We start from the raw sequence: 23,629 nt of genomic DNA, 5'->3' as shown, positions 1-23,629 counted from the left end.
GGTGTGGAGAGCGTGATCTTGAGCGGCTCAGCGTGGGCCTCTGAACACTCTCGGTAGAGTGTCTGCGTGTTAGAGTTTCTCTCCTCGGTGGAAGCTGAGGTGCTGTTGCCGGTGTAGATGACGTGCTTGGCTGGCTCAATCTCCTCCTCTGTGGAAGCTGAGGTGCTGTTGCCGGTGTAGATGACGTGCTTGGCTGGCTCAATCTCCTCCTCGGTGGAAGCTGAGGTGCTGGTGCCGGTGTAGATGACGTGCTTGGCTGGCTCAATCTCCTCCTCGGTGGAAGCTGAGGTGCTGTTGCCGGTGTAGATGACGTGCTTGGCTGGCTAAATCTCCTCCTCGGTGGAAGCTGAGGTGGTCTTGCCGGTGTATATGATGTGCTTGGGTCGTTATCATTACTGAAATAAATGTAAAAGGAGAGAGAAAATACACAATAAAACTGAATTTTGACAAAAAAAAGCTTCCAATGTAGAAAAAAATAATACCTATAAACTCGTGTAACCCTATGAAACTCCACTGTACACTAAAAACACATTTCACCTCTCTTGACCTGAGCAGTTTACTTAGTTGAGTAAGTCAGTCTATTGAAACAAATTTCACACCACTCTTGAACTGAGTTTACAGGGAAAGAGTAGTATAGTACACTAAAACAAATATTTCATGCCTCAATCGCTATCTGACTAAAAATCCAAAACATATACATACTCAAGATGTATGATATAATAAATTATAATGATAAAGAGGTTATTTGAAGTTACATACCAGTCCTCAAATGGATCTTCCCCATCCTGGTAAAATACTTCGTCAGCTGTGTAAAAGCTGTCTGCTTCAGAATTCTCCTCGTCACTGTCCAGTAATTGTTCCAGAGCTTGTTCTGCCGTAAATCTTTTACTGCTTGCCATTTTGATAAAATCCGATCGCTCTCTGTAACGCTCAAATTTTTTTCCGCTTTCTCCACCTGATGCTGATTCTCTGATCGCTTATTGGTTACACCCGGCTGCCGGTCTTTTACTATAGGCCAGTCAGCTTTTACAAGGCTACAGCAGAGCTACAGAGTCCTCTGAATGGCTAGAATACATCATGGTAACCTTCCTCTGATTGGGTTAGAAAAATATTCCTCCCAGCGGCAATTTTTACATTGGTTGTTGCGTGTTGAATCTGCCTAACATAATCGTTTTCATTGGCCTGTTTGCGCAGTGGTATTGCGCAATAAGGGAAGCGTGTTTAATATACAAACTGGATACCGCTGTTTTCAGTGGAATCTGAGGAAGACGGCAAAAGGAAGGAAGACCGCATCTCTCTAGCATTAATAGTTTTTGAGATAACTACACATTTGTAAAAGTATGCCATTTTGGGCGGTACCGCCCAATCCGTCCCCCAAGGGTTAAATGGCACAATGAGCACTGTCAAATCTACAATACTTGTGGGCTTCTGTATACCAGCTTGAAATTCCTCTCAAATTCTTTTCAGTTGAAGTTGAATCTCAGGCAGATACAAAACTAATAAAAGCAAAAATGTGTCTCCAAATTTACTGTTGGTGGTCTGAATATGGTTCGTTTGAGGGTCTGTTTTTTTTTTTTTTTTTTGTTCTTCGTGATATGTGAAAGCATCGAGGATGCAATCTCGGGATTGGATGGACCCAATATTTCCTCTTTCTTTTTCTCATTTTAAGAAGAGAGAGGACAACTAAATCATGTTCGATGCTTGAAGACTTCATTTTGTATTGTTTTGCAAGACCTCAGCTGGAAGGACAAAAGGCTCTACATGAGGAATTGGCTTTTTGCAAATTAGACTGTATAGAATGCCCCAAAATGGGATGAAATAATTGCATGAAGTGGAAACTTAGGCTTATGTTGTTTTACAACAAAAAGACAAAGTCATCTTCATTCATTAATATAACGCTTTTCACAATACAGATTGTTTCAAAGCAGCTTCACAGTGATAGTAGGAAAATTAATAGACAGATATTGTTTTGGCTTTACAGCAGTTCTAGGAAAAAGTTATCGAGCTAAAATAGATTTAATCACTTCTGTTGTAAAAAATTGTTAACTTAGGGGCCACTTACATGACACCTTTTTAACTGAAAACAAGACGTTTAATGTGTTCTTGCGGTTCATTTATGTGTTTAGCGAAATTACATGCACAGAATTTAACATATAGACAAGGTGAGAATTATTATAATTATATTATAGCATAACGTACATGGGGTAGCTGTAGGGGCACTAATGTTCCCTCCACCAGGTCTGACAGCTGTATTGTAGACAGTCCACTTTGGTCCAGCTCCATCTTCAGTCCTACCTCATAACCACCAGGGATGCCTGGGTCAATAATGAAAGCATAGCTGTATACATTTCATATTAGCAATGATGTTTATTTGTTACCTTCTAACCAAACATTACAAAACAACCGGCTCTGTGTTGTCTTACTTTCATAGTGCACCTTGTTGATGACACCCAGCATTCTTGTTTCCAAAGAGGTTAGCAATGGAGCGTTGCTTGTTCCCCCTCCCGTTTTCTTTACCTCTTTTGCCTGTATAGCAGCTTTCTTCTTTGTTTTTCTTGCAAGAGTGGTGAATTTTTTTTCTTCACAGACTTTGCTACGAGAAATGCCAGACACCGCAGACACATTTTCGGCAACTTTTGCCCACTCTCTTTCCTTATCTTAGTGAGTGAGTGAAGGTGAAAACTTGCCTAATAAAATAGGCTTCACCTTTTCAACGGAGCTTATCAAAATTTCAATCTCTGCTGCACTGAAACTGAAAGCACGCCGTTGTTTGTCCATTTTGGTTTTATTTTTACCTCAGAAGCAGTATGCAGACCTGACAGTTGATTACCGAACTCGATGGAGCGGTTTAAGATTTCCTAACTACAGATAAGATGAGATTTTGTAAGATAGGATAAGAATCATAAATCAATTTAAGATTTGCTTCTGTAATGCGAATTTGTGAAAAATCCTACTCATATCTTAAGACCTAAAATGGAAAGTTTCTGTAATACGCCCCCTGTTCTACAAACGTTAGAAATCAAATGACAAATTACTGTCAACACAACACTTGGGTTTTTAACTTTAGAAAACCACTTAACAGTAAATCCTTCGAGACCTAAAATCTTTTGTGTAGAGGATTTTGATCCATTAAAAAAAATTGCCAATCCCATCCTTTATACAAATAATACACTCTGCTACAGAATTATGAAGTTTTGTTAGGTTATGAGGAAATATAAAACTGAGTATCATCTGCATAACATGGTGAAGTCTAATGATAATGTCCCTCATAGGAAACATAAGGAGAAAATCAGAGGATCTTGCAGTTGTAGCGGACAGATAGATGGGACCTGAACCATGCTAATGCTTGTCCACAAATGTCAACATAATTCTCAAGCTATCCAAAAGAATGTTGTGGTCTGTGTTGATGAAACATGTAACTTTCTGTGCTACAATTGGGCTTAAATCCTGGATGATTTTTTTTATAGATACATAAATCTGAATATATTAGAAAAATATTGTCCTCTCAGAGTAGAGATTCATCTGTAGTTAACACTCTGAGGTCTGACGGTATCGCCGGCGATACCACCGTGGTAGTGTCTTATCAGTGTGAAAGAGACTCAAAATACTCCGTCAATGTTGCACATACAATTAAGAGTTATACACCATTTTAATCTGTGGAATATCTTCTTTCATTTGTGTACACTCAGAGTAAAAACAGAATTTTGTGCTTTTTGTAAAATAAAGAAAACTAACATGATGCGTGATTTCTCCTCTCCCTCTGAACGAACTCCAATCTGATAGTTCTCAGAAAATGAACTGTAACTTAGTGAATACTAATGACAAAAAAATTACACTTATGTCTAAAAAAACGTTAAGATGTCAGGTTTTAAATCATGTAAGTCAAATCGAAAACAAACCTTCTTTGTTTATGTAATCTGTATGAAAAGAGAGCCATGTCAGAAATCCGTGATTCAGCTCATTATCTGCTAATGCGGCCACGCCCACGGAGCCAGCGCTATTCAGACGCTAATTCAGTCAATACATGCATTTATTATCTCAATCGTGTATTTATTGTCTTGAAAAGTGTTTATCTGGATGTAAAAGTCATGGTTAGCGATCTCTAGAAGACATGCAGTTACTTCCTGTTTACTTGTCTTCTACAGATGAAGTTTAGATGAGTTTTTGTTTCTTTAGCGCCCTCCTGCTGCTGTATGTATTGGAAACTCCATTCATGGAATAGCCTCTTCTTCTTTTAGATGAATTTGTGGACTAAAATGCACAGAGCGCCCTCCGACTTCAAGGATGAATTGAAAACACCAGCGCTCATAGTAATGACAGTGAATATTAAATAAAAATAACTCCTCTGTATAGAAAATTGACATAAGCATATGAGAATCCAATATTTCTCCAAATGTGCATGCTTTTAAACTAAAAGCCTATATTCAGACTCTTTGCATCACAGAAATACATTATATTTTAAAGTATAATATAAAACCATTACTTTATATTGTAATAATATTTTTCTGTATGTTTCATATATCATAATGAGCTTGAGACATCACAGAAGGTTTTTTTTCACAGCCTACCTGACTGAAATGCCTCATTAATATGCAAGTCATTTCAGCTCATTACTATCCAATTCTTTTGTCTTCTCAGGTGAGAATGGCCCATTTTCAGTGGTGATTCACGCCTCCTTGCATACTGTGTTTCTTGGCAAAAAGTGTCTTACAAAAACTAAATCAATATATTGTTAAATATAATTCAATGTGCTTTTTAATGTATTTTGCTAAAGGTTAAGTTTTAATATTCTATATTTTGTAGTTGGTGTTTTTATATCCTGTTTAAAGCAGAACTAACAAACTTTTTTTACCTTCATAAAAAGTTTTCTAAGTCCTTACGATGGTTAATTGACTTGTAGTGGTGTGTTTGAGGCGAGAACTAACCCCCTCTGGCACGTTTACGCCAGAAAAACAGCACTTGCAAGTTGAGCTGCATCGACCCGACACAATCTCACCTCATGTTCACGTTCACGCGAGATAGACAAAATGCTTTACGGTAATTCAAAAACAATGTATATATTATGACTTTATAAGACAATTTTGAAAATTACCCACCTCCATCGAGTGTACTGTATTTGCAAATTACCCACCTCCTCTTTCTTGTACTGTATTTGCAAAACTACTGCTGGCGAGTGTTGTAGTCGTTGTAGTCCAGAGCTGTGCTTAGAGTATTTACGACAGTGTGATTCACTGAAGGAAACTGTAGGGGGAGCTTCACAAATCTTACTGAGTTCCGCTTTAAAGGATTAGTTCACTTTTAAATAAACTTTTGCTGGTAATTTACTCACCCCCATGTGATCCAAGATGTCCATGTCCTTCTTTCTTCAGTCGAAAAGAAATTAAGGTTTTTGATGAGAACATTCCAGGATTTTTCTCCTTATAATGGGCTTGAATGGGCACCAGACGGTTCAAGGTCCAAATGACAGTTTCAATGCAGCTTCAAAGGGCTTTAAACGATACCAGACGATGAATAAGGGTCTTATATAGCGAAACGATCGGCCATTTAAAAAATAAATAAATAAAATTTAAGTTTTATAAGCACAAATGCTCGCCTTGCTCTGTTCTCGGATACGCATTCGTGACGTCACGTAATACGCAATTATGTTGAAAAGGTCACGCTTATATGTTTTATAAGCAGAAATGAACACCTCTAAAGGGGGTCGTACACCGGACGCGCGCATTATATACGCACAAGCTCAATTTTGACTCGACTCCTGATAGAAGAGCTGCACAATGGGAGTGTTTTACATCAACAGGGAAACGTTACATATGCTTTAATATTTCTCACTGAAGTTAGTGTACATGGAAAATGGCACAACAGAGCAAAATGAAAGAAAAGGCTACGTTTATACATTTTTAGACTTTATTCAAGCCGTTAAAGTGTAAAACTAATGTATCTTGCAGCACAGGGTGAAGTCAGTATGTACATTAACGACGATTTGAGAGAAATATAATATACATTTAATGTAAAACAATGTACATGGTGCTCTGTGGCGCGGCAGGGCACCGCGGACAGGCGCCGAATGTCGCCGCACAATGCGTTCGAATTTTAAAGGCGTGGCGCGTTGCTGAGCTTCGCGTCCGGCGTGCGACGCTGTTGCTTAGTAACGGTGGAAATCCATTTTGTCCAGTAATGCAGCGAGATGGAAACAGGGACTCACCGACTGATTCTAATGGCGGGATTGAAATGGTCCAGTCGTGGCGGCATCTAGATTCTTCCTCTGTTGGCAATGGTTGGCATTTGCAACATGTGCACCACCACGTCTGCCCGATGCTGAAGAGGTGTGTGTCGCCGCAGCAGTCCCTTCCATCTGCCTAATTTCTTCCTCTGTATTCCGGTTCAAAAAGGTAGGGCAGGGTGAAAAACTCATCTTCTCCTCGTCCGACATTGTTGTTTTGCCTTTTTTTGGTAAACGCCGTTTGACTTAGTATTTGCACGTTCAAGTTGTAAACACTGACTTGGTACTTCCGCCTATGTCATGTGTGACCTTTTCAACGTAATTTCGTATTACGTGACGTCACGAATGCACATCCGAGAACAGAGCAAGGCGAGCATTTGTGCTTATAAAACTTAAATTTTATTTATTTATTTTTTAAATGGCCGATCGTTTCGCTAGATAAGACCCTTATTCATCGTCTGGTATCGTTTAAAGCCCTTTGAAGCTGCATTGAAACTGTCATTTGGACCTTGAACCGTCTGGTGCCCATTCAAGCCCATTATAAGGAGAAAAATCCTGGAATATTTTCATCAAAAACCTTAATTTCTTTTTGACTGAAGAAAGAAGGACATGGACATCTTGGATGACATGGGGGTGAGTAAATTATCAGCAAAAGTTTATTTAAAAGTGAACTAATCCTTTAAGTCTGTACATTTGCATTAGTTATTCATTTATGCTTTCTATGCCTGGGAATTAAAAAAATGCACAGTTGCAATAATGTAAATGTTACTCTTTATTTTTAATAAGCAAATATTAATTACCAATTTATTTATTTTTAGCAACGCTGATGTAGAACAGTGGAACTTTTTTTTTTGTAATTTAACACAGAAAGGAAGAATGTGTACACAAAATAAGTGTTGGCAATGAAAGAGAACATAACACTTTATATCATTGGAAAACATGAATAAGGTTGTTCTTGCCAGATTTGATCTACATGAAAGTTGAATAAGTGTGAAGGTTACTAGAATTGAATATTTCAACTTATAGAGGTACTAAGAGCAATAAGATTTCAAGAGTGTTTAACATACTGTTTAAATATTTAAAAGATAGCCTACAAAGATTTAAGACATCATATGAATACAGTTTTATATATAAAGATACTATAACGTGATGATCCGCACTCAGTCTAAGTACGTGGCGGAATATGTACCATAAACTGGTTTGCCAACTTTCCAAAAAACTATAAATAAGAAGGACTTTTATTTTGGTCTTATGGTGTGACGTCATAAGGCGGCGCTGCGACTCCGCGTCAGTTATGTTATGACTGAAGAAAGGTTTGTGTTTTTAAGCATTTAAATCGATACTAGTCGTTTAGTCAAATTTATAGCGCTTACTAACAATGCAAACTGAGTGAATTATTACTTAATGTAATATTGTCTTGCTTTATTTAACATTAATGAACGTTATTTTTGGTGAGTAAAGGCATCCAAACAGAAAGGTGTTTCTCATTTGGCTCTCTATGAATCAGTTTATCGTAAACATGAATTCGGTCACTGGTATGGCGTTATTTTAATGACAAATATCAAATGTATAATATTTCCTTCCCTCTGGACATATACAGTGCTCCAGTCGTGAACTGCCTTTCCTCTCATTCAGATGTTACGTGTGCTCCACATGGAAAAAATACTATAGTAATTTACAGTAAATACTATAGTGTTTTTGAACCATGTGGTAATATAAAACTATAGTAATATAATCAAATGACTTTACCCAGTACTGTACTAAGTTTTCTACAACTATATGGTATATTATACTACAATACACTACAGTTTGTAGTAAAATTAAAGTATACTACAGTTTTACAGTTTATCAGTTCACTAGTTAATACTACAGTATGCTATAGCATTCATTAAAGTGTTGCAAATACTATAATATATATAGTATAATATATTTTACTATAGTATGGTTCAAAAACACTATAGTATTTTTTCATGTAGGCGTGCTCAAACAGTATCCACTGGAAAATCCGTCTGTGCTCTTAAGCTAGAATTTTCTAGAAATTCTCTTCGCTTCCGGATAAACATTGTAAAAAGTTATCAACCAATCATTCTGATGACTGACCGATGAAAATGCTACATGAAATGTTATTAGCTGAGAGTGAACTGCAACGAATTCTTTCTACAATCAAAGGTAAATCTTAAATATTACTACACTGTAAAGAAATTAAACAATATTAATCAAATGTATCTTAGAAATGGCTTGGAATGGGGCACTTGGATGATTTGTACATATTCAGTACTGGTTGAAAGTTTGGAAACAATGTTTTTTTTAGTGTTTTTGAAAGTAGACTCTTAGTGAAATACAGTAATACTGTGAAATATTATTACAATTTAAATTGGCTTATGTAGCAGTATATTTTAAGTATAATTTATTCCTGTGATGTAATATTCAGCAGCCATTACTTCAGTGTCCCATGATTCTTCAAAAGATCCTAGGCTAAAATCTGTAGTCTTTGGTTGTTAGTTTGACATGTTCACCGACAGCCAATTAATCAATAGAATTTTACCTCAGACGAAATTCTGGCAGTGTCAGAAGATTTGGTGCACAGTCCTGCAGTGTGACTTGTCCTACAACAAACGTTAAATTGACTTTGTTTTTTCAAAGACAAGCCGTGATCAAAATGAACGCTAGAGATGTCTATGTTAGCCATAATTTCAGTCCCGCGTGTAATGCAGCTCACAGTCTTCGAATATTTATGGGTTTATGTAAAACTCCAGAAAAGTTTTCACGTGCGCATCCATTTTTAACGCGTCTTGACTGTTGTACAGTCTGACATAAATGAAAGCTGAGATCCCACAGTGTGACATGAGGATCATATTCGTACAGTCTGAAGAGCAACAATAGTAAAGGACTATTATAAATCGCACCTGGCTTAAGATCAATTTTTCTTATTAACAATGTTGAAAATAGTTTTAGCTGCTTTTTTTAAAATCATGATACACTACCATTCAAAAGTTTAGGTTAAAGGTGCAGTAAATGATTTTTCAAAAACGCTGTTGAAAAGACATGTACGTCTGGAACACAACAAACATGTAGCCAATCAGCATTAGTGGGCATATGATGGTGGAGGAGAAAGAGTGAGCAAGAGGGAGATTTAAAGAAAGATTTTAGAAAGAGAGTTGGGATGAAACACAATAATGTGGAATATCACTGGAAAAAGAAGAGTTATGATCAGGCAAGAGCTTTAGGACCCACATTAGCATTAAAAAAAGCTTTCCAGCTCTAAGCAGGAAGACCTGAATACGGACACCGATGTTGCATTGATTTGCTCGATATGCGAGTAACATATTGGTTTTGTGGTTTCACAGAATTATCAGCAAAGGATTCATTGATTTCTAACCCTTACATTAACTTTACCTCTATATATATTTATGGAAATTAGAAATAAGAACCCGCCCTGTACAGCTATGATCAGCTGTTCAGCTGAGCTTTCAATGTGGTTATGGAAAGGCCGCAGCTGATATGTTGGTTCTTGTCACATGACCTGCAGTGCGCTTGTGTTGAGATGTAGAATAGGCAAGCCTGGAAAAAACTAACGCGCTGCACCGCATGCGCATCGCTTCTAGTAGGAGCGCGCTTGTAGCTCGCCTACATTTGAAATAACAAACTTTAGCACGCTAAAGACGCGATATGTGAATGGCTCCTAATGGCAGTGAGCGGGATCTACAAGTATGAGCTGAAGAAAGTGTCTCCTTCCACATCCATTCACCCATCATACTCCACACGGCACACGGTTAAAGGCGTTCTGAAGCGAAGCGATGCGTTTGTGTAAAAAAAAATCCATATTAAACAAGTTATGAAGTAAAATATCTAGCTTCCACCAGACCGCCTTCCGTATTGCATTATTGCCATTGTTCCAGTTGAGATTTTAGTGCAAAATGATTGTAAACACAGTTTAGATATTTATTATATGTAATAACATTTAACTTTTATATGCAGTGGGTCTTAAAGGTAGGGTAGCAGTTTCTGAGCGGCTAGCGATAGCAAGCTGGCTTTGAAAGTATGAAATCTCAGCTTCCCTTCAGAGAGCTCTCCAAATCCACACCTTCTCCATATCACATGAACGTGTAGGTCATGCACAGCCATAGCAGATTCAGCAAAGCGTCATAAGAGACGGCGTTAAATTACCTCATGTCTCAAAGCATATAACATTACAATAATAATGAACGTAGATAATTTACAGAGCTCTTATTTGTACCACCTGACTGCTGTAGATTCATTTCAGCGTTGATAGTGTTGACACAGAAATGCATAAATCCGAGTCTGAGGACTAGGGGTATTCGATATTGACAAAAACTAATATCTCTAAATTTTCTGGGATTTTCTTGAAAATGATAATTAGTGTGTTTATTGTATTTTAATTGAATTTGATTATTTTTATTTCTACACTAACTACTGAACTATAGAGACGCGCCCAGTGATTTTAGTTTGGATTTATTTTTCTTTCTGTTAATTATGCTCATCTTAATCATGACAGAGTGTCCACACTGAAAAAACTTCTGGTGAAGAAACTGAGATCCACATGACACTATTATAAAGATGGCGTTTATTAAAGAGGAGAGTGAAGACATGAAGATTGAAGAAACATTCAGAGTGAAACAAGAAGATACTGAGGAACAAACAGGTTGGTTTAATTCTCAAAGCTGAACTCAGTCATTTGTCTTCAGTCAAATGTCCACCTCTACAGAAATTAGTTATATTTTTGGTAGAATGTCATATGAGTCTCTTAATTAAGTGGTTTTATTTGACGTGGAGCGGGTCATTAGTTAGTCATCCGTTTGACGTGATAAATATTTGTTAGGCTGCATTCATGTTATTTTTCCTAAATGAATGTTTATTAGCAGCACTATACCAAAGTCCCTTTCACTCAGTGGCCATATTTCCAACACCTCCAGGCCCAAATAGCCTTAAAATAAAACATTTTTCAGGCTAGACTAGCCACGACATGCAAGTTAGCACACGTACATCTGTAAGATGTCTGTTAAAGATCACTTCATCTGCTGTTTACAAACATCTGATAGACATCTTTAAGATGTCAGTTTTACATACATTCTAAATCATAAACATCTTAAAGACATCTTCTAAACGTCAAATAGACGTCTCCGAGATGTACGTATACTATCAAGGATACAGTGTTCATTCTAATGTTTGATCTGTGATCTGTGATCAGTGATTTTTTTTTTTATTTTTTTTATGTGTAATGATTGAAGTTCAGTCAGATATTCTTTGTCTAAAAATCGTTTAAAGCTGTTTATGCGTCAGTAAATCAAGCCAATGTCTTCTTCACATTGTTTCTTTTAGTAGTATGAAACCGACCCGGCACCAGACAGAAATTCACAGACGGGCATTACATTTTCTCAGGGGAGCACAAATGAGATCATATTCATTGCATAATAACATTAATTATGAATTAAATGGACGAGAAAAAAAAACGAGGAAGAACGTACCACTCCATTGACGCGATACAACAGTTAAGCTTTGGACATAGCCTACTGCAACACGCGTCACAGGGCTCTACATTAATGCTTGTTCGCTTGTCTGGGAGCAAGAGAAAGAGAATTAGCCAAACCTGATTAAAACTCCAATAACAAAAAATAACTAGGTAATCACCAAAACGCAATAATGATTTTGCATTCATTAAGTCTGGGCGATCGATAGTGTATAATAATACATAATGTATAATGCACTGACGCCAACAATGTTGTGCTGCCTCTCGAGGAGAAATCAAAGCAAATGAGCGCAGCAGGGAAAAAAGAAACTCCGTTAACACACTGCCAGTTGTGGCTCCTGGCCATAAATTTAGGTAGGACAGATTCAAATATTTATCATAATGTAAATTTAATCATTTACTCACCTTCATGTTGTTCAAAACTATTCGATCAAATAAAACTTGTGAAATTCACTTTGAAACCAGAATTCATATCTCTCATTGCTGAAAAAACTATTAAAAGACCAGAAAATGATGTCAATTATGTTGGCTACTGAACTGAATTTTATTTAAAGTGCAAGCAATAAAATTTCAGCAAACTTACAAGCGGTTTCCAAAATACATGACACTAGTACTTTTTGTACAAACAACTTAAATTAGTTGGATTCTGCGGTTATTGTGGTTTAAAGCAAAGAAATTCACACATTCATCAAGGTTTAGAGACTTGGCTCGCCTGGACTCTACACTTAAGACACCGAGATAACTCAGTCTATCATCAAAGAAGCTGTGTTCACATGCAGCTGTTCTCATGATTATGGTAACATCAATTTTGCACAATCTAAAGAGCTCATTGAATACCTCTTTAACCCTTAGGGGACTAAGCCCTTTTTGGTCCGTTTTGTCTATTTTTACATTTCGGCTTATAAACCATAAGTAATGATGATGGACCACCATGTATTTGGTATCAATGGATTCAGAAGACCCTAAGCTACCATAAGCATGCATGCAATATGTTTATAAAGGAAGTATGAGTGAAAAATTGTACAATAAACTAGAGCTACAGAGTAAATTTCAAAAACGAAAATGAGATTTTTGTCATTTATTACTGAAAATCCTACCTCACACAACAATAGTGAAAAGTTTTTGACCCAAAAATATATTTTTCAAACCCTTTGCTTGACAGAAATGGGTTAATGTTCAATCAAATGTGTAAAGAACAATTAAATAATTAACTTTATTTACAAACAGTCCTAGGCGTTTTTTTATTTTTGGGACTAAGCCCTTTTTGGTCTGTTTTCTCTATTTTTATATTTGGGCTCATAAATCATATGTAAAGGAGATGGAACACCCTGTGTTTGGTATCTATGGATTCAGAAGACCCTAAGCTACCATAAGCATGCATATAATGTGTTTATAAAGGAAGTATGAGTGAAAGAAAATGTACAATAAACTAGAGAATTTCAAAAACGAAAATTTAGATTTTTGTCATTTATTACTGAAAATCACAAAATATAGAACAGTTTTTGAACAAAAAAAAAAAAGTCAAACTCTTTGCTTGACAGAAATGTGTTATTGTTTAATCAAATGTGTAAAGAACAATTAAATAACTTTTTTACAAACAGTCCTAGGCATGCCAGTGAGCAAAGCAAGGCCTCTCCAGGAAGTTGCAGAGGGGCACCTGGCAAGCCCCACACTGCCAGGGGGTCTTGTTGTACACTTTGCTTGCCTTGCAGTGCTCACAGTACTTTCTGACATCTGCAGGCTTGTGTGCAGAGTTTGCTGGGTCCAAGGGAGCAATGGGTAGGGGTGTGTGGTGAGTTGTCCTGTCTGCATCCTCAGTTGTCACCCCTGCAAGTTGAGCACAGAGCTCCTCCATAAAGTCTCTGTGTGTCAGTGGTGTAGTATTTGCTCTTTACACAGTTCTTTGTGGAGGATGTAGCTGTTACATGTGGCGATGTCCACAAAGTGCAAGAACATAGTCTTATACCATCTGTGCGCTTTGTGGTGAGCAGAGGTGTACTGGATGAGCTGATCAGACAAGTCAACACCACCCATGTGTTTGTTGTATTCCACAACTGGAGTTGGAACTGGAATACTCACTTTCTCCCAGGTTCCATCTGTCTTTTTTTGCCTTCTTGTGACCTTCTCCGATGTGTAGGCTTGATGGATGGTCGAGCAGATGGACACCTCTCTTGTGTCCATCCACTTGACGAAGAGCAAGTCATCATCTCGGATCCACCTGATTGTGCCTCTTTGGGATTTTTTGGAGAGGGCATTCACAGTAGATTTAGGGGTGTCCTTCCTCCCCTGTCTATATGTACCACAGGCTCTAAAGTGCAGAGATGACCGGTGTCTGAAGAGCTGAGGGCTTGTATAAAAGTTATCACAATAAATGTGATAACCACTTCCCAAATGTGCTTTGTCCAGGAGGCCCACAACTGCATCATAGGAAAGTCCAAAGCCAGTGGGGAACTTTGCCTTTCCCGTGTACACGGTAAAGCTAGATGTATAACCATTTGAAGAGTCAGCCAAGATAAACAGTTTGAATCCCCACTTAGTCGGTTTGTCCTTTATGTATTGTGTCATTCCTGTTTTGGCTTTTGTCCCCACCATCCTCTCATCTATTGCCAGATTTTTTTGGGGCTGGTAAAAGGACTTGCATGCTTCCATGATTTCGGTCATCAGAGGCTTGAGGCGAAACAGTGGGTCATGGTCTGATGTTCCTTTTTGCTGTCATTTATAACTTCCTCAGCCGGATCACTCATGTGCACATTTGAGGAAATGGAGAGCCACCTGTCCCTTGGCATCACTTTCTTTGGAAATGGCACTGAAAAATTGTTTTTTTGCCTCCAGTAAGCTTTCACTGATCCAAGTTTTAGCAGTCCCATGAAAATCACAAGTGCAAGATATTTTAGGAAGTCTATGGGAGTGACATCAGTCCATTTGAATTTAAGTCCTTCTGATATCCTCTTTGAAGCTTGCTTATTTGTGTTACTGCATAATTTTCTGATGACATTATTGCTGAAAAAAAGCTGGAACAAATCAAGTGGACTGTACACTTTGGATTTATCGAGTTGCACTCCTGGGGGCCTGGCAGGGGCAAACCTGGGGAGAATGGGTGCCACATCTGGATTGTTTTCAGTTTTCCAGTGTTATTCAGGTCTTGTACGGTGTGGAGAGCGTGATCTTGAGCGGCTCAGCGTGGGCCTCTGAACACTCTCGGTAGAGTGTCTGCGTGTTAGAGTTTCTCTCCTCGGTGGAAGCTGAGGTGCTGTTGCCGGTGTAGATGACGTGCTTGGCTGGCTCAATCTCCTCCTCTGTGGAAGCTGAGGTGCTGTTGCCGGTGTAGATGACGTGCTTGGCTGGCTCAATCTCCTCCTCGGTGGAAGCTGAGGTGCTGGTGCCGGTGTAGATGACGTGCTTGGCTGGCTCAATCTCCTCCTCGGTGGAAGCTGAGGTGCTGTTGCCGGTGTAGATGACGTGCTTGGCTGGCTAAATCTCCTCCTCGGTGGAAGCTGAGGTGGTCTTGCCGGTGTATATGATGTGCTTGGGTCGTTATCATTACTGAAATAAATGTAAAAGGAGAGAGAAAATACACAATAAAACTGAATTTTGACAAAAAAAAGCTTCCAATGTAGAAAAAAATAATACCTATAAACTCGTGTAACCCTATGAAACTCCACTGTACACTAAAAACACATTTCACCTCTCTTGACCTGAGCAGTTTACTTAGTTGAGTAAGTCAGTCTATTGAAACAAATTTCACACCACTCTTGAACTGAGTTTACAGGGAAAGAGTAGTATAGTACACTAAAACAAATATTTCATGCCTCAATCGCTATCTGACTAAAAATCCAAAACATATACATACTCAAGATGTATGATATAATAAATTATAATGATAAAGAGGTTATTTGAAGTTACATACCAGTCCTCAAATGGATCTTCCCCATCCTGGTAAAATACTTCGTCAGCTGTGTAAAAGCTGTCTGCTTCAGAATTCTCCTCGTCACTGTCCAGTAATTGTTCCAGAGCTTGTTCTGCCGTAAATCTTTTACTGCTTGCCATTTTGATAAAATCCGATCGCTCTCTGTAACGCTCAAATTTTTTTCCGCTTTCTCCACCTGATGCTGATTCTCTGATCGCTTATTGGTTACACCCGGCTGCCGGTCTTTTACTATAGGCCAGTCAGCTTTTACAAGGCTACAGCAGAGCTACAGAGTCCTCTGAATGGCTAGAATACATCATGGTAACCTTCCTCTGATTGGGTTAGAAAAATATTCCTCCCAGCGGCAATTTTTACATTGGTTGTTGCGTGTTGAATCTGCCTAACATAATCGTTTTCATTGGCCTGTTTGCGCAGTGGTATTGCGCAATAAGGGAAGCGTGTTTAATATACAAACTGGATACCGCTGTTTTCAGTGGAATCTGAGGAAGACGGCAAAAGGAAGGAAGACCGCATCTCTCTAGCATTAATAGTTTTTGAGATAACTACACATTTGTAAAAGTATGCCATTTTGGGCGGTACCGCCCAATCCGTCCCCCAAGGGTTAAATGGCACAATGAGCACTGTCAAATCTACAATACTTGTGGGCTTCTGTATACCAGCTTGAAATTCCTCTCAAATTCTTTTCAGTTGAAGTTGAATCTCAGGCAGATACAAAACTAATAAAAGCAAAAATGTGTCTCCAAATTTACTGTTGGTGGTCTGAATATGGTTCGTTTGAGGGTCTGTTTTTTTTTTTTTTGTTCTTCGTGATATGTGAAAGCATCGAGGATGCAATCTCGGGATTGGATGGACCCAATATTTCCTCTTTCTTTTTCTCATTTTAAGAAGAGAGAGGACAACTAAATCATGTTCGATGCTTGAAGACTTCATTTTGTATTGTTTTGCAAGACCTCAGCTGGAAGGACAAAAGGCTCTACATGAGGAATTGGCTTTTTGCAAATTAGACTGTATAGAATGCCCCAAAATGGGATGAAATAATTGCATGAAGTGGAAACTTAGGCTTATGTTGTTTTACAACAAAAAGACAAAGTCATCTTCATTCATTAATATAACGCTTTTCACAATACAGATTGTTTCAAAGCAGCTTCACAGTGATAGTAGGAAAATTAATAGACAGATATTGTTTTGGCTTTACAGCAGTTCTAGGAAAAAGTTATCGAGCTAAAATAGATTTAATCACTTCTGTTGTAAAAAATTGTTAACTTAGGGGCCACTTACATGACACCTTTTTAACTGAAAACAAGACGTTTAATGTGTTCTTGCGGTTCATTTATGTGTTTAGCGAAATTACATGCACAGAATTTAACATATAGACAAGGTGAGAATTATTATAATTATATTATAGCATAACGTACATGGGGTAGCTGTAGGGGCACTAATGTTCCCTCCACCAGGTCTGACAGCTGTATTGTAGACAGTCCACTTTGGTCCAGCTCCATCTTCAGTCCTACCTCATAACCACCAGGGATGCCTGGGTCAATAATGAAAGCATAGCTGTATACATTTCATATTAGCAATGATGTTTATTTGTTACCTTCTAACCAAACATTACAAAACAACCGGCTCTGTGTTGTCTTACTTTCATAGTGCACCTTGTTGATGACACCCAGCATTCTTGTTTCCAAAGAGGTTAGCAATGGAGCGTTGCTTGTTCCCCCTCCCGTTTTCTTTACCTCTTTTGCCTGTATAGCAGCTTTCTTCTTTGTTTTTCTTGCAAGAGTGGTGAATTTTTTTTCTTCACAGACTTTGCTACGAGAAATGCCAGACACCGCAGACACATTTTCGGCAACTTTTGCCCACTCTCTTTCCTTATCTTAGTGAGTGAGTGAAGGTGAAAACTTGCCTAATAAAATAGGCTTCACCTTTTCAACGGAGCTTATCAAAATTTCAATCTCTGCTGCACTGAAACTGAAAGCACGCCGTTGTTTGTCCATTTTGGTTTTATTTTTACCTCAGAAGCAGTATGCAGACCTGACAGTTGATTACCGAACTCGATGGAGCGGTTTAAGATTTCCTAACTACAGATAAGATGAGATTTTGTAAGATAGGATAAGAATCATAAATCAATTTAAGATTTGCTTCTGTAATGCGAATTTGTGAAAAATCCTACTCATATCTTAAGACCTAAAATGGAAAGTTTCTGTAATACGCCCCCTGTTCTACAAACGTTAGAAATCAAATGACAAATTACTGTCAACACAACACTTGGGTTTTTAACTTTAGAAAACCACTTAACAGTAAATCCTTCGAGACCTAAAATCTTTTGTGTAGAGGATTTTGATCCATTAAAAAAAATTGCCAATCCCATCCTTTATACAAATAATACACTCTGCTACAGAATTATGAAGTTTTGTTAGGTTATGAGGAAATATAAAACTGAGTATCATCTGCATAACATGGTGAAGTCTAATGATAATGTCCCTCATAGGAAACATAAGGAGAAAATCAGAGGATCTTGCAGTTGTAGCGGACAGATAGATGGGACCTGAACCATGCTAATGCTTGTCCACAAATGTCAACATAATTCTCAAGCTATCCAAAAGAATGTTGTGGTCTGTGTTGATGAAACATGTAACTTTCTGTGCTACAATTGGGCTTAAATCCTGGATGATTTTTTTTATAGATACATAAATCTGAATATATTAGAAAAATATTGTCCTCTCAGAGTAGAGATTCATCTGTAGTTAACACTCTGAGGTCTGACGGTATCGCCGGCGATACCACCGTGGTTTTTTCTTATCAGTGTGAAAGAGACTCAAAATACTCCGTCAATGTTGCACATACAATTAAGAGTTATACACCATTTTAATCTGTGGAATATCTTCTTTCATTTGTGTACACTCAGAGTAAAAACAGAATTTTGTGCTTTTTGTAAAATAAAGAAAACTAACATGATGCGTGATTTCTCCTCTCCCTCTGAACGAACTCCAATCTGATAGTTCTCAGAAAATGAACTGTAACTTAGTGAATACTAATGACAAAAAAATTACACTTATGTCTAAAAAAACGTTAAGATGTCAGGTTTTAAATCATGTAAGTCAAATCGAAAACAAACCTTCTTTGTTTATGTAATCTGTATGAAAAGAGAGCCATGTCAGAAATCCGTGATTCAGCTCATTATCTGCTAATGCGGCCACGCCCACGGAGCCAGCGCTATTCAGACGCTAATTCAGTCAATACATGCATTTATTATCTCAATCGTGTATTTATTGTCTTGAAAAGTGTTTATCTGGATGTAAAAGTCATGGTTAGCGATCTCTAGAAGACATGCAGTTACTTCCTGTTTACTTGTCTTCTACAGATGAAGTTTAGATGAGTTTTTGTTTCTTTAGCGCCCTCCTGCTGCTGTATGTATTGGAAACTCCATTCATGGAATAGCCTCTTCTTCTTTTAGATGAATTTGTGGACTAAAATGCACAGAGCGCCCTCCGACTTCAAGGATGAATTGAAAACACCAGCGCTCATAGTAATGACAGTGAATATTAAATAAAAATAACTCCTCTGTATAGAAAATTGACATAAGCATATGAGAATCCAATATTTCTCCAAATGTGCATGCTTTTAAACTAAAAGCCTATATTCAGACTCTTTGCATCACAGAAATACATTATATTTTAAAGTATAATATAAAACCATTACTTTATATTGTAATAATATTTTTCTGTATGTTTCATATATCATAATGAGCTTGAGACATCACAGAAGGTTTTTTTTCACAGCCTACCTGACTGAAATGCCTCATTAATATGCAAGTCATTTCAGCTCATTACTATCCAATTCTTTTGTCTTCTCAGGTGAGAATGGCCCATTTTCAGTGGTGATTCACGCCTCCTTGCATACTGTGTTTCTTGGCAAAAAGTGTCTTACAAAAACTAAATCAATATATTGTTAAATATGAAGGAGTAGGCAGCATAATTTTTACATAATTTTGAAGCAAAAACTCTAGTCTACAACCTCCAATACCCTAAAGTCTTATGAACACAGATTTATTATACTTTTTTTGGCCTTATTTCAGTGACTTAAGTTTTTTGTTTTTTCAACAACCACGCATAAATGTTATTCCTTCAAAAACACAAACATGTACATACATGTTCCTCACATATTATTGTAGCCTAGTTTGTGCTGAATACAGTGTAATGACACTTTTTCCATTAATATGTTTATGAACAACTGAAAAAAGCACAAATGTCAGGGCATGTCAAAAGTTCTCCAGGCCCCAAATCAGCCTCAGACTCCAGAGGGTTAACTAGTTCCCTTGTGCAACTATGTATATACAGTATGTGTGTGTGGGTGGGTTTTTGTTGTTGTTTTTGGGATAAGGGGTTTGATAACTGCCAGTTTTAAAGTTTTTGGAATGTGTCCTAATCAAAGCAAAAATTTAACAATGTTGAGAAGTGGTTCTGAGATTAAAAGTAACACCTCTTTTAGTACCTTAGTAGTTATGGGATCTAGCATACATGTTTTTGGTTTTGATGCCTGTTGCTTTGTGCCAGAAAACGGGTTAACTTTTATTTCTTTTTTTTACCTTAGACTTGATGCTACTGAAAGTGGAGAGTGAAGTCCTGAATGATACGGAAGAGAAAGATCAGTATGAGAAATGTCATGCTTTCATTACTCAAGAAAAATCATTTAGTTGCTCAGATACTGAAAAGACTTCCTCACGAAAAACAGCTCAGAAGACAGGAGATGGAAGTTATTTCACCTGCTTCAAATGTGGAAAATGTTTCAATCAACATGAAAACCTTACAGTCCATATGGGAATTCACACTGGAGAGAGCCCTTATACCTGCCAACAGTGTGGAAAAAGTTTTACCCAAAAAGGAACCCTTAACAGGCACATGAGAATTCACACTGGAGAGAACACTTTCACCTGCCAACAGTGTGGAAAGAGTTTCGCTCAAAAAGGAAACCTTAAAAAACACATGAGAATTCACACTGGAGAGAAGCCTTATTCCTGCAGACTATGTGGAAAGAGTTTCACAGCAGCACTAAACCTTAAGTATCACATGAACCGTCACAGTGGAGAAAAGCCATTCAGATGTGATCAGTGTGAAAAGAGATTCACCCGTAAAGTACACTTTAATAACCACATGAAGATTCACTCAAAAGAGAACTGTTTTATATGTCATCAATGTGGAAAAAGTTTCCCTGAAAAAGGAAATCTTAAAATCCACTTGAGACTTCATACTGGAGAGAAGCCTTACACATGCCCTCAGTGCAGGAAGAGTTTCACATATAAAAAATCCCTTGATGCCCACATGAGAAATCACACTGGAGAGAATCCTTTCACCTGCCAACTGTGTGGAAAGAGCTTCACTCAAAAAGGAAACCTTAAAATCCACATGAGAATTCACACTGGAGAGAACTCTTACACCTGCCAACAGTGTGGAAATAGCTTCACTCAAAAAGGAACCCTTAACAGGCACATGAGAATTCACACTGGAGAGAACCCTTTCACCTGCCAACAGTGTGGAAAGAGTTTCAGTCAAAAAGGAAACCTTAAAAAACATGAGAATTCACACCGGAGAGAAGCCATATACCTGCAGGCTGTGTGGAAAGAGTTTCACGGTACAGCTAAACCTTAGGTTATCACATGAACTGTCACTGGAGAAAAACGCTTAGTTGAGAAAGTGTACCTCTGCCAATTTTCAACTATTGTAACAATGTCTGTAGTATATGTAAATCAAAAAGGTTTACCCATTCTCCATGTTACTTGAACCAGAGTCCTGCATGGGTCCTGTTTGATAAACCCGAACCCGCCCTGCACACGCAGTAATAAACAGAACCCCCGACCCGGTATCCGTCAGAAACACTCATTTAAGTCCCGACCTGACCCATAAAAACTGCAACCTGAACCGCACCTGCATTAAATCTCCTACATGAGGTAGACAAAAATCATTTTCACATGCAAAGCCTAACACAAGCAATAAAACCAACATTAGGCATTCTGAGTCGAAGCAATTACAAACATTGCATTAAACAACACAAGTAAAATTATAGGCCTACCAAAACATTCTGTACTCTATTTAACTTTAAGGTTAAAGCTAGTTAATATTTTAGCAGATTCACTTAGCATTTAAATGTAGTTGTCTTTTCTGAAACTCAGCAGTGTTTACCTGGCTGCTGGTCCTCTTTGTAGCAGCACGAAAAATAAGCTAAAACTTTTATTCGAATTGAGAATATATTAAATGCATAAAGCGAGCACGCTACCTTTAATATCACTATAGCTTTCAATCAGATGAAGCGTGATTGGCTACAATGCTCAGCGCTGCAAATCGTGCAAGAAGCCTTCCATCTTCTGATAAGAGCATGAACACAAGCATGGCACCATTTGAAAACAGCTGTCAAATGTACTAAATTGAGAAGAAATAGTCTTGGCTATTTCACCCACAGTCCGCCTGTGCCTACCGTGAGTCCGAACTGCACAGACCTGACACGTAATATTATCCCACTTGTTACATCAAATATAAGCAGCGGGTACCCACCCGCTTGCAGGACTCTGATCTGAACCGATTATACCTGAATACGATTATACATGTTTATTTGTCAGCAAAATTCTGGGTGAAAACTATAGATTATACTTCCACATCTTTCTATCCTCACCCACAAACAGTCAGATCGATACAGAGTTATTAACGTAAGTTATTGTAAGGGTAGGTTTATCACTGAAAATTATATTCTACTATGTCTACCCTTTAAACAGCATTATGGTAAAAATGGAACACTATGGCAACAGCTTTCTTACCTGTACGTGACCGTGTTTTGCTTCAGGGGGAACTGGCAGAACGGTAGTTTCTTTCAGGTTTTCTTGTCTGTTTGGCCTAAAACACTGTGGTCCTGGTCATCCAGTTTGAACTGTCAACTACAAACTGTTTTTTCCCTCCATATTTACAGTTCTTTGCAGTCATCAGCCACTGCCTACAATGGTCTGGATGCATCACTGGAAACCAAAAGTAACTTACTCACCCTAAATGTTTACTCTTTGAATTCTTGCACCCAGAAACAAAACAAATCAACAGAGTTATGATTAAAAATTTGCTACACTCTCACATGAGAAATCACACTGGAGAGAACCTCTGGATCAAAGATGAGACGTCACTATTTTGGTGTCCGCATCAAATTAAAGTGATGTGCTTAAATATTAAATGGAAGTAAAGTGTCTATGTTCATGTTTCAAATAACATTTGTGAAAATAAAATATGGGTGAAATAATGCTCCAATGTGTATCATTGTCATTCAGTGTAATGGTTCAGACTTTGATTTTACCTTTACATCTATAAATAAACATATAAAATGCCAAGTTGTCAGCATTACGTTGCAAAACAAACACAAAATTAATGAAAATGAAAAGAAAAAAAAAACAGCACACTGGCAATATAATGGCGAACAGAGCAACCAATGTCATTGTGGCGAGCAGGGCAGGCGGGAGCCATGAGGGAACGGCGCGAGGCCGGTGATGCGAGAGTTCCACCTGTGAGGCGCACCGGCCTTGAGTCTCTCACGGAGGAGCTCCAGGAGCATAAAAGGAGTAGCGACGACAGTGAAGGACGAGAGAGGACCAGGCCTGGATATTATTTTATGTTTTATTACATCCGCTAGGGCAGTGGTTCTCAACCACATTCCTGGAGGCCCACCAACACTGCACATTTTGCATGTCTCCTTTGTCTGACACACCCATTTTAGATCTTTGAGTCACTACTAATGAGCTGATAACTTTAATCAGGTGTGTTTGATTGAGGAAACATGCAAAATGTGCAGTGTTGTTGGGCCTCCAGGAATGTGGTTGAGAACCACTGCGCTAGGGTCTGCCAGCATTACTTTCGTTTTGTATCTGTTTATTTTGGAATAAAAGTTGTTAAACGTTCGCCGGTTCCTGCCTCCTTCTTCCCACATCTACGAACTACGTTAACTCTAACGTCACCGGCCTTGCGCC

General features: G+C 38.1%; 1 protein-coding gene across 6 annotated transcripts in view; it reads left to right on the top strand.

Annotated features, from left to right (window-relative positions):
• LOC137024949 (gastrula zinc finger protein XlCGF57.1-like) overlaps positions 1 to 22,894 on the top strand; it is a 30,169-nt gene extending 7,275 nt beyond the window's left edge. For 2 of the 6 annotated variants that reach the window (XM_067392917.1, XM_067392918.1), the window contains 2 exons: positions 10,737 to 10,883; positions 20,227 to 22,894. In XM_067392917.1, coding sequence (XP_067249018.1) covers positions 10,799 to 10,883; positions 20,227 to 21,281 — 1,140 coding nt within the window. In that variant the 5' untranslated portion in view covers positions 10,737 to 10,798 and the 3' untranslated portion in view covers positions 21,282 to 22,894. Of the gene's footprint in view, positions 1 to 7,484; positions 7,534 to 7,584; positions 8,390 to 10,736; positions 10,884 to 20,226 lie in introns of those variants that run through there. The other 4 variants (XM_067392919.1, XM_067392920.1, XM_067392922.1 and 1 more) reach the window with 4 other exon arrangements.
• Positions 22,895 to 23,629: the final 735 nt, after the last annotated feature.

The sequence above is a fragment of the Chanodichthys erythropterus genome, chromosome 8 (assembly GCF_024489055.1).
Source record: "Chanodichthys erythropterus isolate Z2021 chromosome 8, ASM2448905v1, whole genome shotgun sequence".
NCBI lineage: Eukaryota > Metazoa > Chordata > Actinopteri > Cypriniformes > Xenocyprididae > Chanodichthys > Chanodichthys erythropterus.
The sequence above is the reverse complement of the archived record's forward strand: the minus strand, read 5'-3'. Positions and strand labels throughout refer to the sequence as shown.